A 14,557-nucleotide genomic window follows, 5' to 3' on the forward strand; every position below is an offset into this window, starting at 1 on the left:
ATACTAAAGATTAATGCTGAAAAATATGATGAGAAAACAAAGAAAAGCTAAGTTATGGTGTGAGGCAAAGATAGACGTATACTAATTTCAAAGCAGTTTGGTACGGCTCCAAAAGCCATCTGAAGATACAGGCTGAATCAATAGCTTAGAAGTGACAACTTACACATTGTTCCTAAAGTCATGCACCACACACATCAACATGACATGTGCCTGCTCTGCCTGGTCACGTTGCTCCCAGCCAGCAGAGCTTCCCGTTAGCCTATTCTTAGTCTGCCCCCTGAATATCAGTTAAGGTTAAAGCAAGACCTACTACGCCCCACATCTTTGTCTCAAATTTAAAATCATTCATGGCTGATAAAGGCCATCCCAGTGATTGTATCATTACTTCATATCACACCCTCAAAGGGAACCACAGTCCTCAGTTCCAATTTTCACTTTAATACCCGTTATCAGACACATTTATAGATGTTTTTTGTTTTGTGATTTTTCTTTAAATTTTTACACAGCCTGAGATAAAAATCAGCAAATTGCTTACTGTGAACAAAAGAAGTGAAAAAAAGTGTACAACAATGCAAATTAAGTTGTACAGTAAACGTGATAGCAAAGCAGCTCTTAAAATTGTTGTAAGCAAAAATGACACAGGTTTCTGATATAGCAGAAACACTGACTGTGGAGCTAATGCTAATGCAAGAATTTGATGCAGATGTCTCTGAGAGGCGTTACCTCCAAGGATTTAAGAAGGGGCACAGACTCAATAAATAATTCATACGTCTTCCTCTTCTTTGCATTATTTTTCAATATAATTCTTCTGAACGTCACTCGATCCTGCAAGAAACAGCACAGAGAAATACATTATTCCTCTTGCCTAAAATGTTCCTTGTTTAAAGAACTGACAAACATGAACGAGAGTTTGCAACAAACACTAGGTTTGAGAAGCCAGCTGTTAAAATGATAGAATGATCCATCATTTAAATGTTAAAATGACCCATCACAATGGTGATCATAACAGCTCTTGTGAGAGTACTTGTTGCAATAACAAATTGAAAAACATGGAGCTGTAAGACCTAGTCCTTCTCAGATAAGCATTTAAGAATTCCATTTTCAGTCTATCTTGTACCGGTTTTTAGGGTTGAGGTTTTGGGTTTTATTTGGCTGTTCGCTAATATATCTTCCGTGCTTCCTCATACAATGAAGAGTTACGCTGTTCCTGCTGAAGCCACTGGAAATTGGCATTTCCAACACTTATTTGGTAAGGCAACTGCAGGATTAAGTCTGAATTGGATTCTTCTCCACTTGAGTTACAGATTTCAAAAGTAAATTGGAGATTTATACTGGTCTCAAATAGATCAGGAACACAGTATCAAACAGCAACAGGCTTGATTCACTCCTCCACCTTCTAGGATCTGAGGCAGCGTTTTCCAATGACTACTTCCTAATTGCCAGCTGTCCCCATGTAACACGAGCACCCTCCTGATGGAAAAATTGTTTGGTTTGCTTTTGAAGCCCAAATATTGGGCAAGATTCCCACCCACCCCTCTGCCCCTCCCCGGGAATTCTCCCCAGACAGCAGCTAGCAATGTGCAGGCTGCATGGCCACTGGGCGGCACTACGTGCCCGAGCGAAGGGAATCTCGCCCAGTTATAAGCACAGCTCCTCTCTCAGTACCTGACACGGCAGACATATTTGAGAGTTTATTGTCCGAGACCTTAACAAAATGCTTTTTATTTCCACGCAGAAAAGGCAGGGCTCAACTACTGCAGACAGCGATGAGAAAGGCCACAATTAAACAGCATGCCCAGGCTAAGGGGAAGGGCGAGTGGCCACCAGGTATTTTTGTTAGTGTTTGCATTACAATAACGCCCCTGGTCCCTGTTAGGATCAGCACTAAATTACGAACAGAGTGAGACTTGCAGAGTTTACTTTACACATTGCAGAGTTTACTTTACACAACATGAGGCCACAAGGGTAAAAATCAAAAACAAAAAGTCAGTGGAAAGGAGCAGAAATTTGTCTGGAAAACGGTACCACAAAAAAAAAAAATAAAAAAATTAAGTTTACATATACCACAGTTAGTGGAAACAACTGAAGTAGTGAGAGCCATTCCTCTGGATCTCATTTTCTGCGGGCATGAACTGATAACTTAGCTGAGACATTTTGAGGTGAAGAGATATTTTAAAGTAAGAGAACAGTTTTATGGGATGCAGGCTGCAAATACTTGTACTTGAAACAGTGACTGATACAGGTGACACTAGTGGAATATAAAAGCTGAAGGAGGTGAAAGATGAAGGGAAGAATGGTATTACTGTTATCCAAAGGAGAACAAGATATGATAAAGCATGAGGGATATTTTTATTTTTTTAAAGAAACCCTTCAGTGGTAGAAGTCTCTTCAAATGGTCAAGGGAATTGCAAAAGCATAAAAAATTCAGAATTCATTTGTTTGAAAGTATCAGTGAGGAAGGAGAAGCAGCATTATTTGAACAAAAAAAGGCAGAGCAGTGCAGGAAGCGCGTGTGATCGTGAGGTTTTCCCCAGACACGTTCAGTAGCAAAGGCTGAGGATATTTCTCTGCTCCAGAAGAGACCCACATTTGATAACTGCTTTGTGCCTGAGCCTTCCAGGCTTTTGTTGGCCTAAGTCTGCAATGCAGAAGGAGTAATCCACATTTCCTAAACGTCAGATAACCCATAAGCTTTAGCAATGACTTCTGCAGACTAATAAAAATATGTTTAAATTACATCAGGCACAAAATAGTACAATAAAACATGGCAATGACAGAATAACTGGAAGACATAACTTAAGTCTTAGGCAGATAAATGCAGCCTTAGTTAATAAAATATCCAGAGGACAGATGACTAGCAAGAGGTCCTCCTTCAACTACACCTTGCTAACTAAGTGAATGTAATCACAGAAAAAACAAACCAAAATTAACCCAATTTGTGCAGTTCTTTTCAAAGGCAAATTGGAACAAAGAATCATCATCTCATTTTCTTCCTTTTGTGAATGAGCTCAGTTTGTAGGTAACTGCTTTGTTCTGTCTTGTTCAAGAAATTAGATTCTGACATTACTCCCTGGTTGATTTACCAAAATCTTTTCTTTCAGCTCACAAAGAAAAGGGAAGTCAGAAGTCAGATCTCTCAGCAAGCGCTGAGATTGCATAAGCAAGCCGTGTAGCAGCTTATCAGTCCTATAATCAAGGTCACAACACATGGTCAACCCCCAGCGATAGTTACCGAGGAGCCCGGCACACACAGAAAGCACACAACACTTCTGGCTTCAAAGGCTTCGTTGATCGCACAATCCACTTATTATGTGAGCCCTCACAGATGAGTAAGAGAGCACTGTGAAAATAACCCTGTCCAAATAGCACAGAGAAAAGAACTAAAAAAGGAAACTAATGTCTGTGGCTTCACATTCAACACTGCTGGGCTAGAAACAAAGCAACACCATCATTTAGCTTGGTATCTCATAGGTCACGCTGACCTGAGAACCTCTTCCAGGGTAACACAAAGGGACCAGAAACATCACGGCAGTTTATTTTGAAGGAAAACAAAGCTTTGGGCAGTCTTCCTAGCTCTTCAAATTACTGACATCCTCAAGAAGATATTTAACACCTTCCCATTCCCCTTAAAGCAGACAAAATGGTAGGAAGGCGAGTTGAAAATGGAGGACATCATTTAGATACTGTTTTCCCCTCCCAAAAAGCATGTGCCTTAATGCCTCCACTGTCCTCTGCAGGACGAAAACAAAACCAGGGTTTTTTTTCTTTAACAAAAGCCACAATTACAGCAAATGCGAAACAATAAAGGGACAGATAAAACCAGTGATACAGTTTTTACAGACAAGTTGTTCTAGAAAAGTGGCCAAAAAGATTTGCACAATGGATCTCTTATGCCAGGAGGCGAGATAACAGATCATGATAAAACAGCTACGGGCACATGGAATCATACCAAGAGAAGTACTGGACATGGTGAGTGTTTAAAATATTATGCAGATGAGACCAACTTCCTTTTCTTACCAGTCCCCAAAGGGCTCCTTCTGTTGTGGCAACAATGGTGGCAGCTCTAGGAGTGTTGTACATCAATGCCAGTTCGCCAAAACTGCCGTGATTATCATAGCGGCCCACACAGCGCGACTGGTTGTCTTTTGCTACAAGAATATCATACAAACCCCTGGAAAACAATGAAATAGATGCTTTTTATTAGACAACATTCCAGTACAGATCATAAAAACAGCTTTTTCATGTTATACAAATAGTCCTCTTATTGCTGGGTGAGATGGAACACGCTTTATTAAGCTTTCCAATTGCCTGATACTAAGGTGCTTCTATCTACACTATTTTCACAATAATTCTCTCTTAATAAAGCATTTAACTCCTGATAGATCCGGGCAGGATCTACTTGGTTTCCTCTGCAGAGTATTTTAGCATCGCTATTGTAAGTGTTCTGGTCAGGATGTTAGGTAGTTTCATTGTCTTTAACAGTATTTGTCTTTTCACAGTGTGCCTGTCACCCAGTGAGGCCTCGTTAGAGTGACTTGGATCCATCTATAGCCTCTGTTACCCGTTTTCCTCAGTGACGGTATTGCTGCAGTACCTTTGGGATAAACTCATCCAACTGCTTACCTGCTCCTATGGATTTGCCTTAACTCCAGCTTAAGGGTACGTCTGTATCATAACCCGAAGATGCAATATACCTCCATATGTCCCTGCCAAACAAACTATCCAGCTCTTGTATGGACAACCAGGGATGTTGTAGAAGCATAAAGATCACAGAAAGGGCCTTTCATTACATACCTAAGGTACTGAGTTAGTTTTGGAGAGCTAACTGACCAGTCTTAATATGAGCAGCACATACTGATCCTCAAGCTGGAAGATTTAAAGCTAATTCAGGAACGTTAAACATCCCACATCTACCATAAGACAGCTTTATGCCAGCTTCGTTTGTAGGAGTTTCCACAAAGTGGAGGTTACATGCGTCAGACAACCAATGAAAATACATCAAAATGAGGAAGCTTTGCACAATGACTTGAGGGTCTACTGTATTAAAGCCTTTCAGACCCAGAGAAAGTTTGGCTACTGGATCAATAGTAGATGGGCCAGATTCAGAGGTATCTGAAGATCCAAGATATGTAGCCTCTCCTTGTCACCTGAAAAGCTAAAGGAGGAAACCAGGCTCATGAGGACTGCAAAACAGCCTTACCAGATGCTTTTTACACCCTACTGCTTACTCACACCTAGAAGACAGAGAAAGAAACCAACAGCATGCTAACAGTAAACTAAATAAGGATTAGTGTTGATGGGAAGTTTCACTAATTCTTGTAATAACCAGTATCTATTTAATGATTCTCTGAGAGGCAACAATCTTCAGAGGTCTTTTTGATCTAGAAGAGCCATCTGTGAGCACCTTAAGCTAAATACAACAACTTCTTCCCATCCCTTAGCCTGAAAGTCACTTACTAGTGCCATTTATTTCCAAATAACTATAGCCACATAACCTTCAGCCAAGTATTCAGGCACCTGCAGCCCAAGGACTAAATTGGTGAGGCACCACTGGGTGACCTTGGCTCAGATTTATTGAGAAAACTGTTGCTGAGCTGTGAGACAGTCCGTGAGCTAAAGCCCTGCAAGATAAGAAGAATAAAAACACAGACCAAAGTGTAATTGTTGAGATGGTAATCGTTAGGAGCTCAAGGACTCAAAAGAAAAATACTGACATGAAAAAATATAAAACCCCAAGGAAAAAAAAAGCAGAAAAGCAGAAGAGGGCAACTCAGCAAGATTACGGATCAGCCTGTTCCAAGAGGCAGAGGCCAGGGCTGCCCCTCCTGACCGATGACTGCTCAATCAGCACAGACTCATCAGGTGTCTCCCCAGCAGCAATGAGCACACTGATGATGTTTAGCCACACAACACATTCGTCCCAGCTCTCCCTTCCATGCAGTAAGGACTAAATAGCTGCTGCGTCCTCAAGTTGCATCTGTCCTGCCTGCTGCCCCTCTGTGCACGGGAAAAGACACTCAGAAAAAATTGATCTGGTGAGGAAGTATTACAAACAGAAGACTTTGGGGAAAAAAGGCCTGTGCCAGAAAACCTGCTTTTCTATGCAGACAAGAAGCTAAAGAGTTACATGTGCAACACAAAGTCAGCGTTCATTCTGACAGGAAGAAACTAATCCTCAGGGATATTTAGGCATTAATGATTATCTTAGAGTAACAAGACATGCTTACTGATGCCTTGAAAGAGCCAGAGTCCTCTGAATTTGCACTTGCAGACAAGTGGAAATATTGTAGCTTTCCATAAGCACCAGTATCCTACTATTTTTTGCATGAAAAAAATGAGGGGGTGGGAGGACTGGAAATGGGGAGAAGGGGATAGAAAATTCATAACTGTAGAATTCTTTGTAATAACTGAATAGCCAACATAGGAGTTGCAGCCGAGTTGGTGTTTAGAGCAAAGGCTGGTATGCTCTATTGATAGACATCATTGAGTTTAATAACTGTATTAATATTTAATAACTGTATACCCCTTCTGCCACATTATTTTTGGCAACATATTTTTGTTACTGGTGTATTATACCTCAAGAGTAAGACAAAAAAAAACTTAAAAGCCTGAAATCTTCCAACCCAACTATCTCTTGATAGAAAAAAACCACGTTGTGGAACAGCATTATGTCTATAGAATAGAGACCATAGAGCATTTACCTGAACATCAAAGACAAGGTTCCATTTCACTTTTTTATTTTAGGTTAAAACTCATAGCAGGAAAAGCTTTCTGGTAACCAACAGGTTAATAGCCTTACACAGAAACAAATTAAAATAGGCTGATGGTATCTAACATTTCTGAGAGCCTCCCAAACTGAATGTAAGTTTCCTCAAGATTAGGAATCACTGCTCTGCATATGTCTCATCTCTCATAGAATCATAGATTAGTTTGGGTTGGAAGGGGCCTTTAAAGGCCACCTAGTCCCACCCCCCTGCAATAAGCAGGGACATCTTCAAGGAGACCGGGTTGCTCAGAGCCCCATCCAACCCGACCTGAACATGGCAAGAGAAGGAACTTGGCCTGTTTGGCCAAAGACAAGTGATTGGTCTGAGGCAGAGCAGCTGAGGGAGATAACCGAGTGTTGAAATGGAGCACTGGTTTAGGCTAATGGGATGGTATGGTAGAAGACAGAGGAATGGGCATATGGTGAGAATATATTTGAGGTAGCCTTATGTCCTGTAATTCCACTAATCAGAAAGGGGAATGTCCATATAAAGGACAAGGATCATTTAAAATGAACAGTTTCTAACCTAAAAATTCTTTTCCAAATTCCCTAAACACAGCACGACAATTCAAAAGGCAACACATTTTCTTGAAGAACTGCTTTGAAAGCATTTAATACAGTATTAATGGTGCCATTATTTCAGTGATAAGGAAGATAACAGTGCGTAAAAAAAAGTAGTTTGCTAAGATCGTGTTCCAACAGACATTTATAATTAGTCAGTAATATTTTGTTTAATATTATAGTTTTACAGGAAGAAATAAATCTGTGCCCTTAGTTCTTCTTCAAATACAGTGATTAAAAGTAACATTAGCTAGAACTTCTTCCAAAAGGGTAAAAGATACTCAAAAGGTGCATGCACACACATATCTATTATATGCCTGTTGCACATATATATGATCTACAAAATTATGAGACTGAAAAGAAACCTACTCTACATTTCAAAGGCACAGCTGCTTACCGCTCAACAACATAGAAGTTGTCTCCGTCATCACCTTGGTCAATCACATGTTCCTGAGGTTTCACCTTCCTCTCAAACATGGCATCAAGGACCTGAGACAGCTGCTCCTATAAAACAAACAAAAATCAAAAAATAAAAAAACCTGTCAGAAGATAGACTTTAGCATTATTGCTGGAAAAGAGTGAGGTCATTTGACTTAATCTGGATAGTGAAGTGCAACATGCATTGCATTGTTTTTACTGTATGCAAATACAAGTAATACTGGTATGAAATGTTGACTTCCACTAGTATCTCACTTGTTTCCAGCTTATTAAGATAAGTTCAATAATGCAAACACAGATACTTCCATTACAGAAGAGTTATTATCTCAAATTTATGTCCAAATACCTTTTAACTTATGCATACCATTTCAGTGCCAAAGCACACCTGTACAGCAAGCTCTCACTTGGCATAATCTGACACAGCTTCACTGCAATGGGCATCTATTGATTTGTCAGCAGTACACATATTTCTTTATCTGTATGTATGTCTAGAAACTGCACCACGATTTATTAGTAACTTATTTGTACTGTTATCATCCAAGAGCCCCAGTCATGATCAGGTCTGTACTGAACAAGACACTATACAAACAGTTATTTCCCCAAATAGTCTGAGAACCTGCAATTCCAGCACAAGGCGAGATCAGGAACACATGGGGAGCACATACAGAAAATGGGATAATGCTGGTCTGCACAGCAGACTCAAGCTAGGTTTCTCTGATGAGCCATGACTACACTTTTTTTGTAGGCAGCACAGCCAGGGAAGCTCTGAAGGCCAAGAGAGATGTTGCCCTATAAATACCCTGCCTCAATCCTGAGCTGCTTTACCATCTTTGTTATTCCAAAGTCCTTTAACAATAGACTTTTATTGCATTTTCAATGACCAGATGTTCAAAGTTGAAGATGTAGATCACAGCTGAGTTTCTAAAAATGTACTGCATGAACACGCAAACTAGTCTTTATGCTGCTAGATACACTTGAAATATTTACGGCACTCCTTAAATTGGGAATAATCATTGCAGCATCTGTAGGCACCACTATATTGAAAATATTACATATCTTTTCACTAGAATCCTATTTTCTTGTCATTAAAACTCTCCTGATATTTAAACTAAACAGTCATTGCATGAAAGCCATTTATTTTAACCACATATTTCACAGCATGTATTTAAGTAACAGTTGTCAGAAAACAAGCAATGCAGATTTTTTTAAAAGCTTTTTAAAAATACTGTAACTCAACAATGCTTTATTTGGAGGATAAAGAGGCAAAGACTTATTTTAAGTAAATAAAACACTGAGCTATTATGTCAATAAAAGGACAAGCTTCATCAGATTTCTGAACTGTAAAAAACCCCTCTTGGTTTAAATATGAGTACTCAGCATGCTCAGGGGCCTTGTTGGTAAGGATAACAGTCATTGCTCTCACCCAATACAAAATTCAATTGTAACTAGGATTCTACAAACTCATTTATAAGACGCTGTGGACCCTAAACGTGATACATCATACAGAACTTCATACTGAAGCATAAATCAGGTTTATCATCGGGGATGCTCAAAATCTCAGGGTTAAACTCTGTGACAATCTGAATTCATTTTAGTCCAAAGTTCAACATGAACCTTGCTAGAAGTGACCCACTGGACACTGGCTCCCTTGTGTTTGCTACTGACTATTACAGCAACTATTCACGCAAGTGAAGACATTTAAAAGGGCTGTTGAGCCACTGAGCCTAAATTCAGCACAGTTCACCTAAATGCAACCAGTGGAAAAGGGATGAATTTGGCCAGAACATAGAGTCACACAATCATATTTACTCCTAAAGGGGTTTTATGCAGTTTTGTTTTGTTGGGTCTGTTTGCTTGTATTTAACAGTTTTACATGACACTCTTCAGAGGTTAAGAAGCAAAAGAACATATTTTGAGCCTTAATTTGAAAGCATTTCTCACACTTATTAAAGGACAATATACACTGAGCAAAAGCAGCAGCCATGCATTTTGCCTTTCAGTGGGTATTCTACAGCCAACCTTCCAAACCAGTCACATTATACAGAGGGAGTTAAATTATTGGGAGGAAAGGTAAAATGATGCAAGTTCCATACTCCCTTTATACTCATTACTAGGAAAGCTCTCCCCTCTCTGCTAGGTGCCCTTTATCATACTATAATCAATGTGTGCACTGCAGTCATCTTTTTCAGCCATGTGCTGTCTTAAAGCCTGAGTCCTTAACAGTTGCAGTTTAGATTGTTTCCATTGCTTCTATCCTCAGCTGCTTAGAAAGCTTTTCCCAGGAAGCAGTATTTTTCCAAGCCCACTTTCTCAGCTCAAATTTGTTTTTCAAAGTCATCTTTGAATATAAACTGGTTATTCATTTTTGCTTCTGGGAAATTTTGCTGGAAGCTAAAGATTGGCCTACTCAATTCGAATGGTGATCGCACTTTGTACATATTCCTTGAGCTGCTGAATGTCTTCAGTATGTTTCATATTTTACTGTGCATCACCAGGTTACTCGCAAAAGGAACCTTTAAAGTGTCTTAAGTAAATAGGCAATAACGACAACAAGAATCCCAGAAGAGCGAAAGGCCAGCCTTGGAAAGGACAGCTTTCAAGGAAACTTTTTTGACAGAATGTCAGTTCCTCAAGCCTGTTGCAATCAAAAACTTTCAACAATTATTTTGAGAATGCAGTTCAATGACTCTTGGGGTTTGTACAGCAACCAAGAACTGGGAGAACTTCCTGGTTTTCAAGGAAAGCTGAGCAGCGTTTCTGCAACCATAAGCTACCACATCCACCCTTTCATATCCGAGGCAAAGCTCAATGATTCAAACCAGGAAGCTGTAGGGACAATCGCTGGTGTAACGGCTTTCATTCTGCCGCAGCCTGTAGTAGAGATGTCAGTTCTGTTTTTGTGACACCAGACCAGAGATGAGATGCATTTTCTCTCTCAGAGGCTGGATTAGAGAATCTCCAAAGGTCTGTTCCTGAGATATCCTATGATCATCATTAAAAAAAATTCATACCAATTAAGATTACTAAATGCTCATCATTAAAACTCAGTACTGAGGCAATGAGTAATTAATAACCAACTTCAGCAATAAAAATAAGATGGGTAAGAATAGGAACAACCTAAAAAGATTACTTTACATTCATTTACAGAAAATTTACTGACACATTGGCATTTAAGAAAAAGGTGCAGCAATCTGAAGTTATGCAAATGTGTTCAGTATCACAATTGTGTAAGTAATTTCCTTTTTAAATTGCCCATAAAATTATCAACTGTTTCCTAGGGAAAAGGAAACCAGGTATAATGGTACCCCACAGCAAGTATTGAAAGATAAGTGAAAGAATTAAAAAAAAAAAAAACAACAACAAAATAACAACACACATTTCTCTAACAGAAAAAATTGAATTTGCAGGGAGAGGGATCTGACAATCCTGGTAACTGACAATTTGACATGTTTGTTTATATTGTCCATTGATTGTTGATCTCCAAACACATGTCCCAATCTAGCCTGCATATAATTAATACTTCATGAACTATCACAATGCAAACAAGCGTCTGGACTGTTAGATCAAGCTATTACCTGTACATACAAGGCATCAAATCCAGTTAAGATTTCCTTAAAATGATATTACCTGATCTAGGTTTTTGAAGAGCAGGATATCTTTACATGCTTCCTGCAGTCTGCATCGCTGTTCATCAGTTTTTGGATGAACTACCTTTAAAACAAAGTAAAACAAAACTGTCATGACAACAAAGAAATATGATTACAGACTGAACCTTCACTGCGGAGTGAAAAAGAAGACCGCAATTTTAGAGTGTCAAAGTATACAGTTCTTTTTTGTTGTTTGCATAAACAGTATTTATATATAAACATACAATACAAGACAGGAAGAAAGAGACATAAGAAATATATTATGTGGACAACTAACACATGCGAAATAACAGCCAAGAAAGAAGAGGATGTCTTTTCCTTTCCCTTCCCTTCTAACCCAGCGACACACACAGTCACGGCTTGAGCATTTGGAACAGAGGAAAAAGTCAGTTTTCTTTCTAAACTCTGTATACATTAATCCCAATACCCTTATTGTTGGCATACAGGTAGATTTATGATACGTATGTATCTCAGTCCATCTAATAACAGAAGTTATCTAAGAAGTGGGTGGGGTTTTTTCCCAACAAAACTACCTAAATAAAAGCTTTGCTGTTTGAGTTATTTTTTTGTTACTTTTTTCCAAATATAAACACCTCATCAGACTAAACGTTTTTATGACATAGTGTTGGTTCCTTTACATATGTGCTTGTTGGGGGGCTCATTATGAGAGCATATATAGAAATATTAATTACCTCACATTTACCATATTAATTATATTTCTGGAATAACAAGGATTCCAAAACCCAGTTACGTTAGTAGGCTTTTCGCAAAACTCATTGTCCAAAGTTGAGCAGACCTCAGATCCTTGTTTTAAAGAAAATTGAATATTGAATCAGCAGTCAGGAAAATTAAGACTTTTGATGGAATAAGTGTATCCAATTTACAAACATTTGGATGATCAGACACACTTATAGTCTTTTCTTTTTATAGCATCTTATTTATGAAGTATCTTCTTTCTTAAGAGAAATTAAATTAGACTTATATTTTCATTGCAGAAGCATAAGCTTGAGATGGAATCTGGAAGTGGAATACCAGAAGTCCAGAGAGAAAACATTGACCCTCACTAGCCAGCCTACAGGATTTTCTCACATGAAAGCATCTCTAAAGAAATACAATTACAGTATCCGGACTTGCAATTCCTAGTAATTCCTCACTTTCAAAAACAATAGAACAGGTGGCCACAGTGTCAAAATATTTCAACACAGTGTTTCTTCTACCCAGGCAGAACTGCTTTGACAAGAAAGGCAGTAAAAAGCATGTGAGGCATTTTAAGCACCCATGAAGAAACAGCTGTGGTAAAGCTTAACTAATTCTTCACAACAGCATTGATGCTCTAGGAATTCCCTCAACTAGCCTTTAAGATAATTAAGAAAGGAAAAATTCCAAACTTTTATAGATGGTAGACTTAAGCACAGCTCTCGAGTCCTTTGAAGTAAAATTATGTTAAAGCTATAGCGACTAAAAAAGTGCACGAGACAAAGCAGCCCTCAGTTTCAGAGCGCTGTCACTTTGTCAATGTCAGCTTGCCACACAGCCTCTCAGAACGAAACGCACAAGCAGTGAGGAAAAGGTGACGTACAGACATCTGCCTGTCAAACTGTAGAGAGAACCATGCACGATGCAATTCACTCATTCTTACCCTTTGTTCTGTATCTTCTTCCTCTTCATCTGGATTGAAAGCTTCAGCACATACTTGGAAGAAAAAGAAAGAGGAAATTAGTAAAAAGAAACAATTATATAAGAACATCAAACAAATCAAGTGTAAATTCCTTTCTTCTATATTTTATTTTCCTACAGGAAAAACAAAAGGACTTTTGTTTTTATGTCATTATAGTGTCAGAGGCTTAAATCCTATTCATTCTCTGAGCAGGCACAGCATGGTTGTTCTCAAACTCTCATGTAAAAAAATCTGTAACTTACAATAGAAAGTAATCTTCCCTAGCAAGTACTCCGAAGCATGCACAGATTCCCTTTCAATTCTTATCAAAGCATAACAATCCCCATTCAGACTCATATACAAACATCTTCTCTAAAATGCAGTGGAAAAATACTGCAGCTACATTGCTTTGCTCTTTGCAGTGCGATGTATACAACAAAGCACACTTTAAAAAAAAAAAGTACAAGGAATCGTGGCATCCACTCCACCTCAGATTTGCAAGCGAGTATCTATATTTTGAGGTTTTTTTCAATACAGAGAAATCATGTTTACACAGAAATTGACCTGGGAAATGAACAATCAGCTTGACCATAGTATATTCTATGACAAAAAATAATGTTTAGTCCCCTCCCCTGTATGCTCCTACATCTTACTACATTTGAGTCAAAGTAATGTCAAGTTGTGATATAAAAGCAACTTTAAAAAATACACAAAGTGATTTATTTTTTTTAAAAGGATGAGAAAACATGTAGAAACCATACACTGTAGTGCACAGGAGCAAGGCTCTGCCAAACATGTCATTATAACTTCAGGATCAATTGTAAGAGAGGCAATGATAATGGTGAGCTTCTAAAATTTCAAACCATTTTTGTTCAGTTTTAATACTTCAGAAAAGGCTTATCTTCGCTTATCTTAACAGTTACGCTGTTACACAATTTTACAATATTAAACACGACACCTTTGGCTGCCAAAAGCCTGCATCTCTAGCTCACATTTTCTTATTAATTCGCAGGTATTTGCAGTTCCTACATGTCAAAGTGAACTCCACATTCTAACTAGCTCTACAGATTGTCAGAGAAAGCAGGAGTCAGCCCTGTTTTCATCTAGTTCTGCTCTTACCTTAATAAGGGTGGTCTTACTTCTGAGCCTATACGCTTCTTGTAAGATTTTACAAAGGGACACAGACAAGCATTTTTCTTTGTACTTTATCCAGCATCCTGACAATACTGAAGACTTGGCAGAATGCCCAGAAGCTCACTGCAATGACATCTAACCATTGAATGGACTTAGAAAGTACAAATAAAAATAAGCAGGTTTAAAAAAAAAAAAAAGAAAATCTAGAAGGCCTAGGACTCAACAACTTGCAAATAGTTTGAAAATGCATACAGGACTATTGACCTTATCACCATGCCTTCAAAAGGACTATAAAAATGCACAAGTCCAGCATAATTTCCTAGGAAAGACTTGCTTTTTTTTTTTTCCCCTGCC

The 14,557-nt window shown here is 38.6% G+C and overlaps 1 protein-coding gene across 2 annotated transcripts in view; it reads right to left on the bottom strand.

Moving 5' to 3' along the window:
• Positions 1-14,557, bottom strand: part of PRKAR2A (protein kinase cAMP-dependent type II regulatory subunit alpha) — a 65,790-nt gene that overhangs the window by 9,801 nt on the left and 41,432 nt on the right. For both annotated transcript variants that reach the window (XM_074151314.1, XM_074151315.1), the window contains 5 exons: positions 13,052-13,104; positions 11,393-11,476; positions 7,725-7,831; positions 4,018-4,171; positions 724-825 (listed from right to left, as the gene is read on the bottom strand). In XM_074151314.1, the coding sequence (XP_074007415.1) occupies positions 724-825; positions 4,018-4,171; positions 7,725-7,831; positions 11,393-11,476; positions 13,052-13,104 (500 nt within the window). The remainder of the gene's footprint in view (positions 1-723; positions 826-4,017; positions 4,172-7,724; positions 7,832-11,392; positions 11,477-13,051; positions 13,105-14,557) is intronic.

This window comes from Numenius arquata, chromosome 8 (assembly GCF_964106895.1).
Source record: "Numenius arquata chromosome 8, bNumArq3.hap1.1, whole genome shotgun sequence".
Taxonomy (NCBI): domain Eukaryota; kingdom Metazoa; phylum Chordata; class Aves; order Charadriiformes; family Scolopacidae; genus Numenius; species Numenius arquata.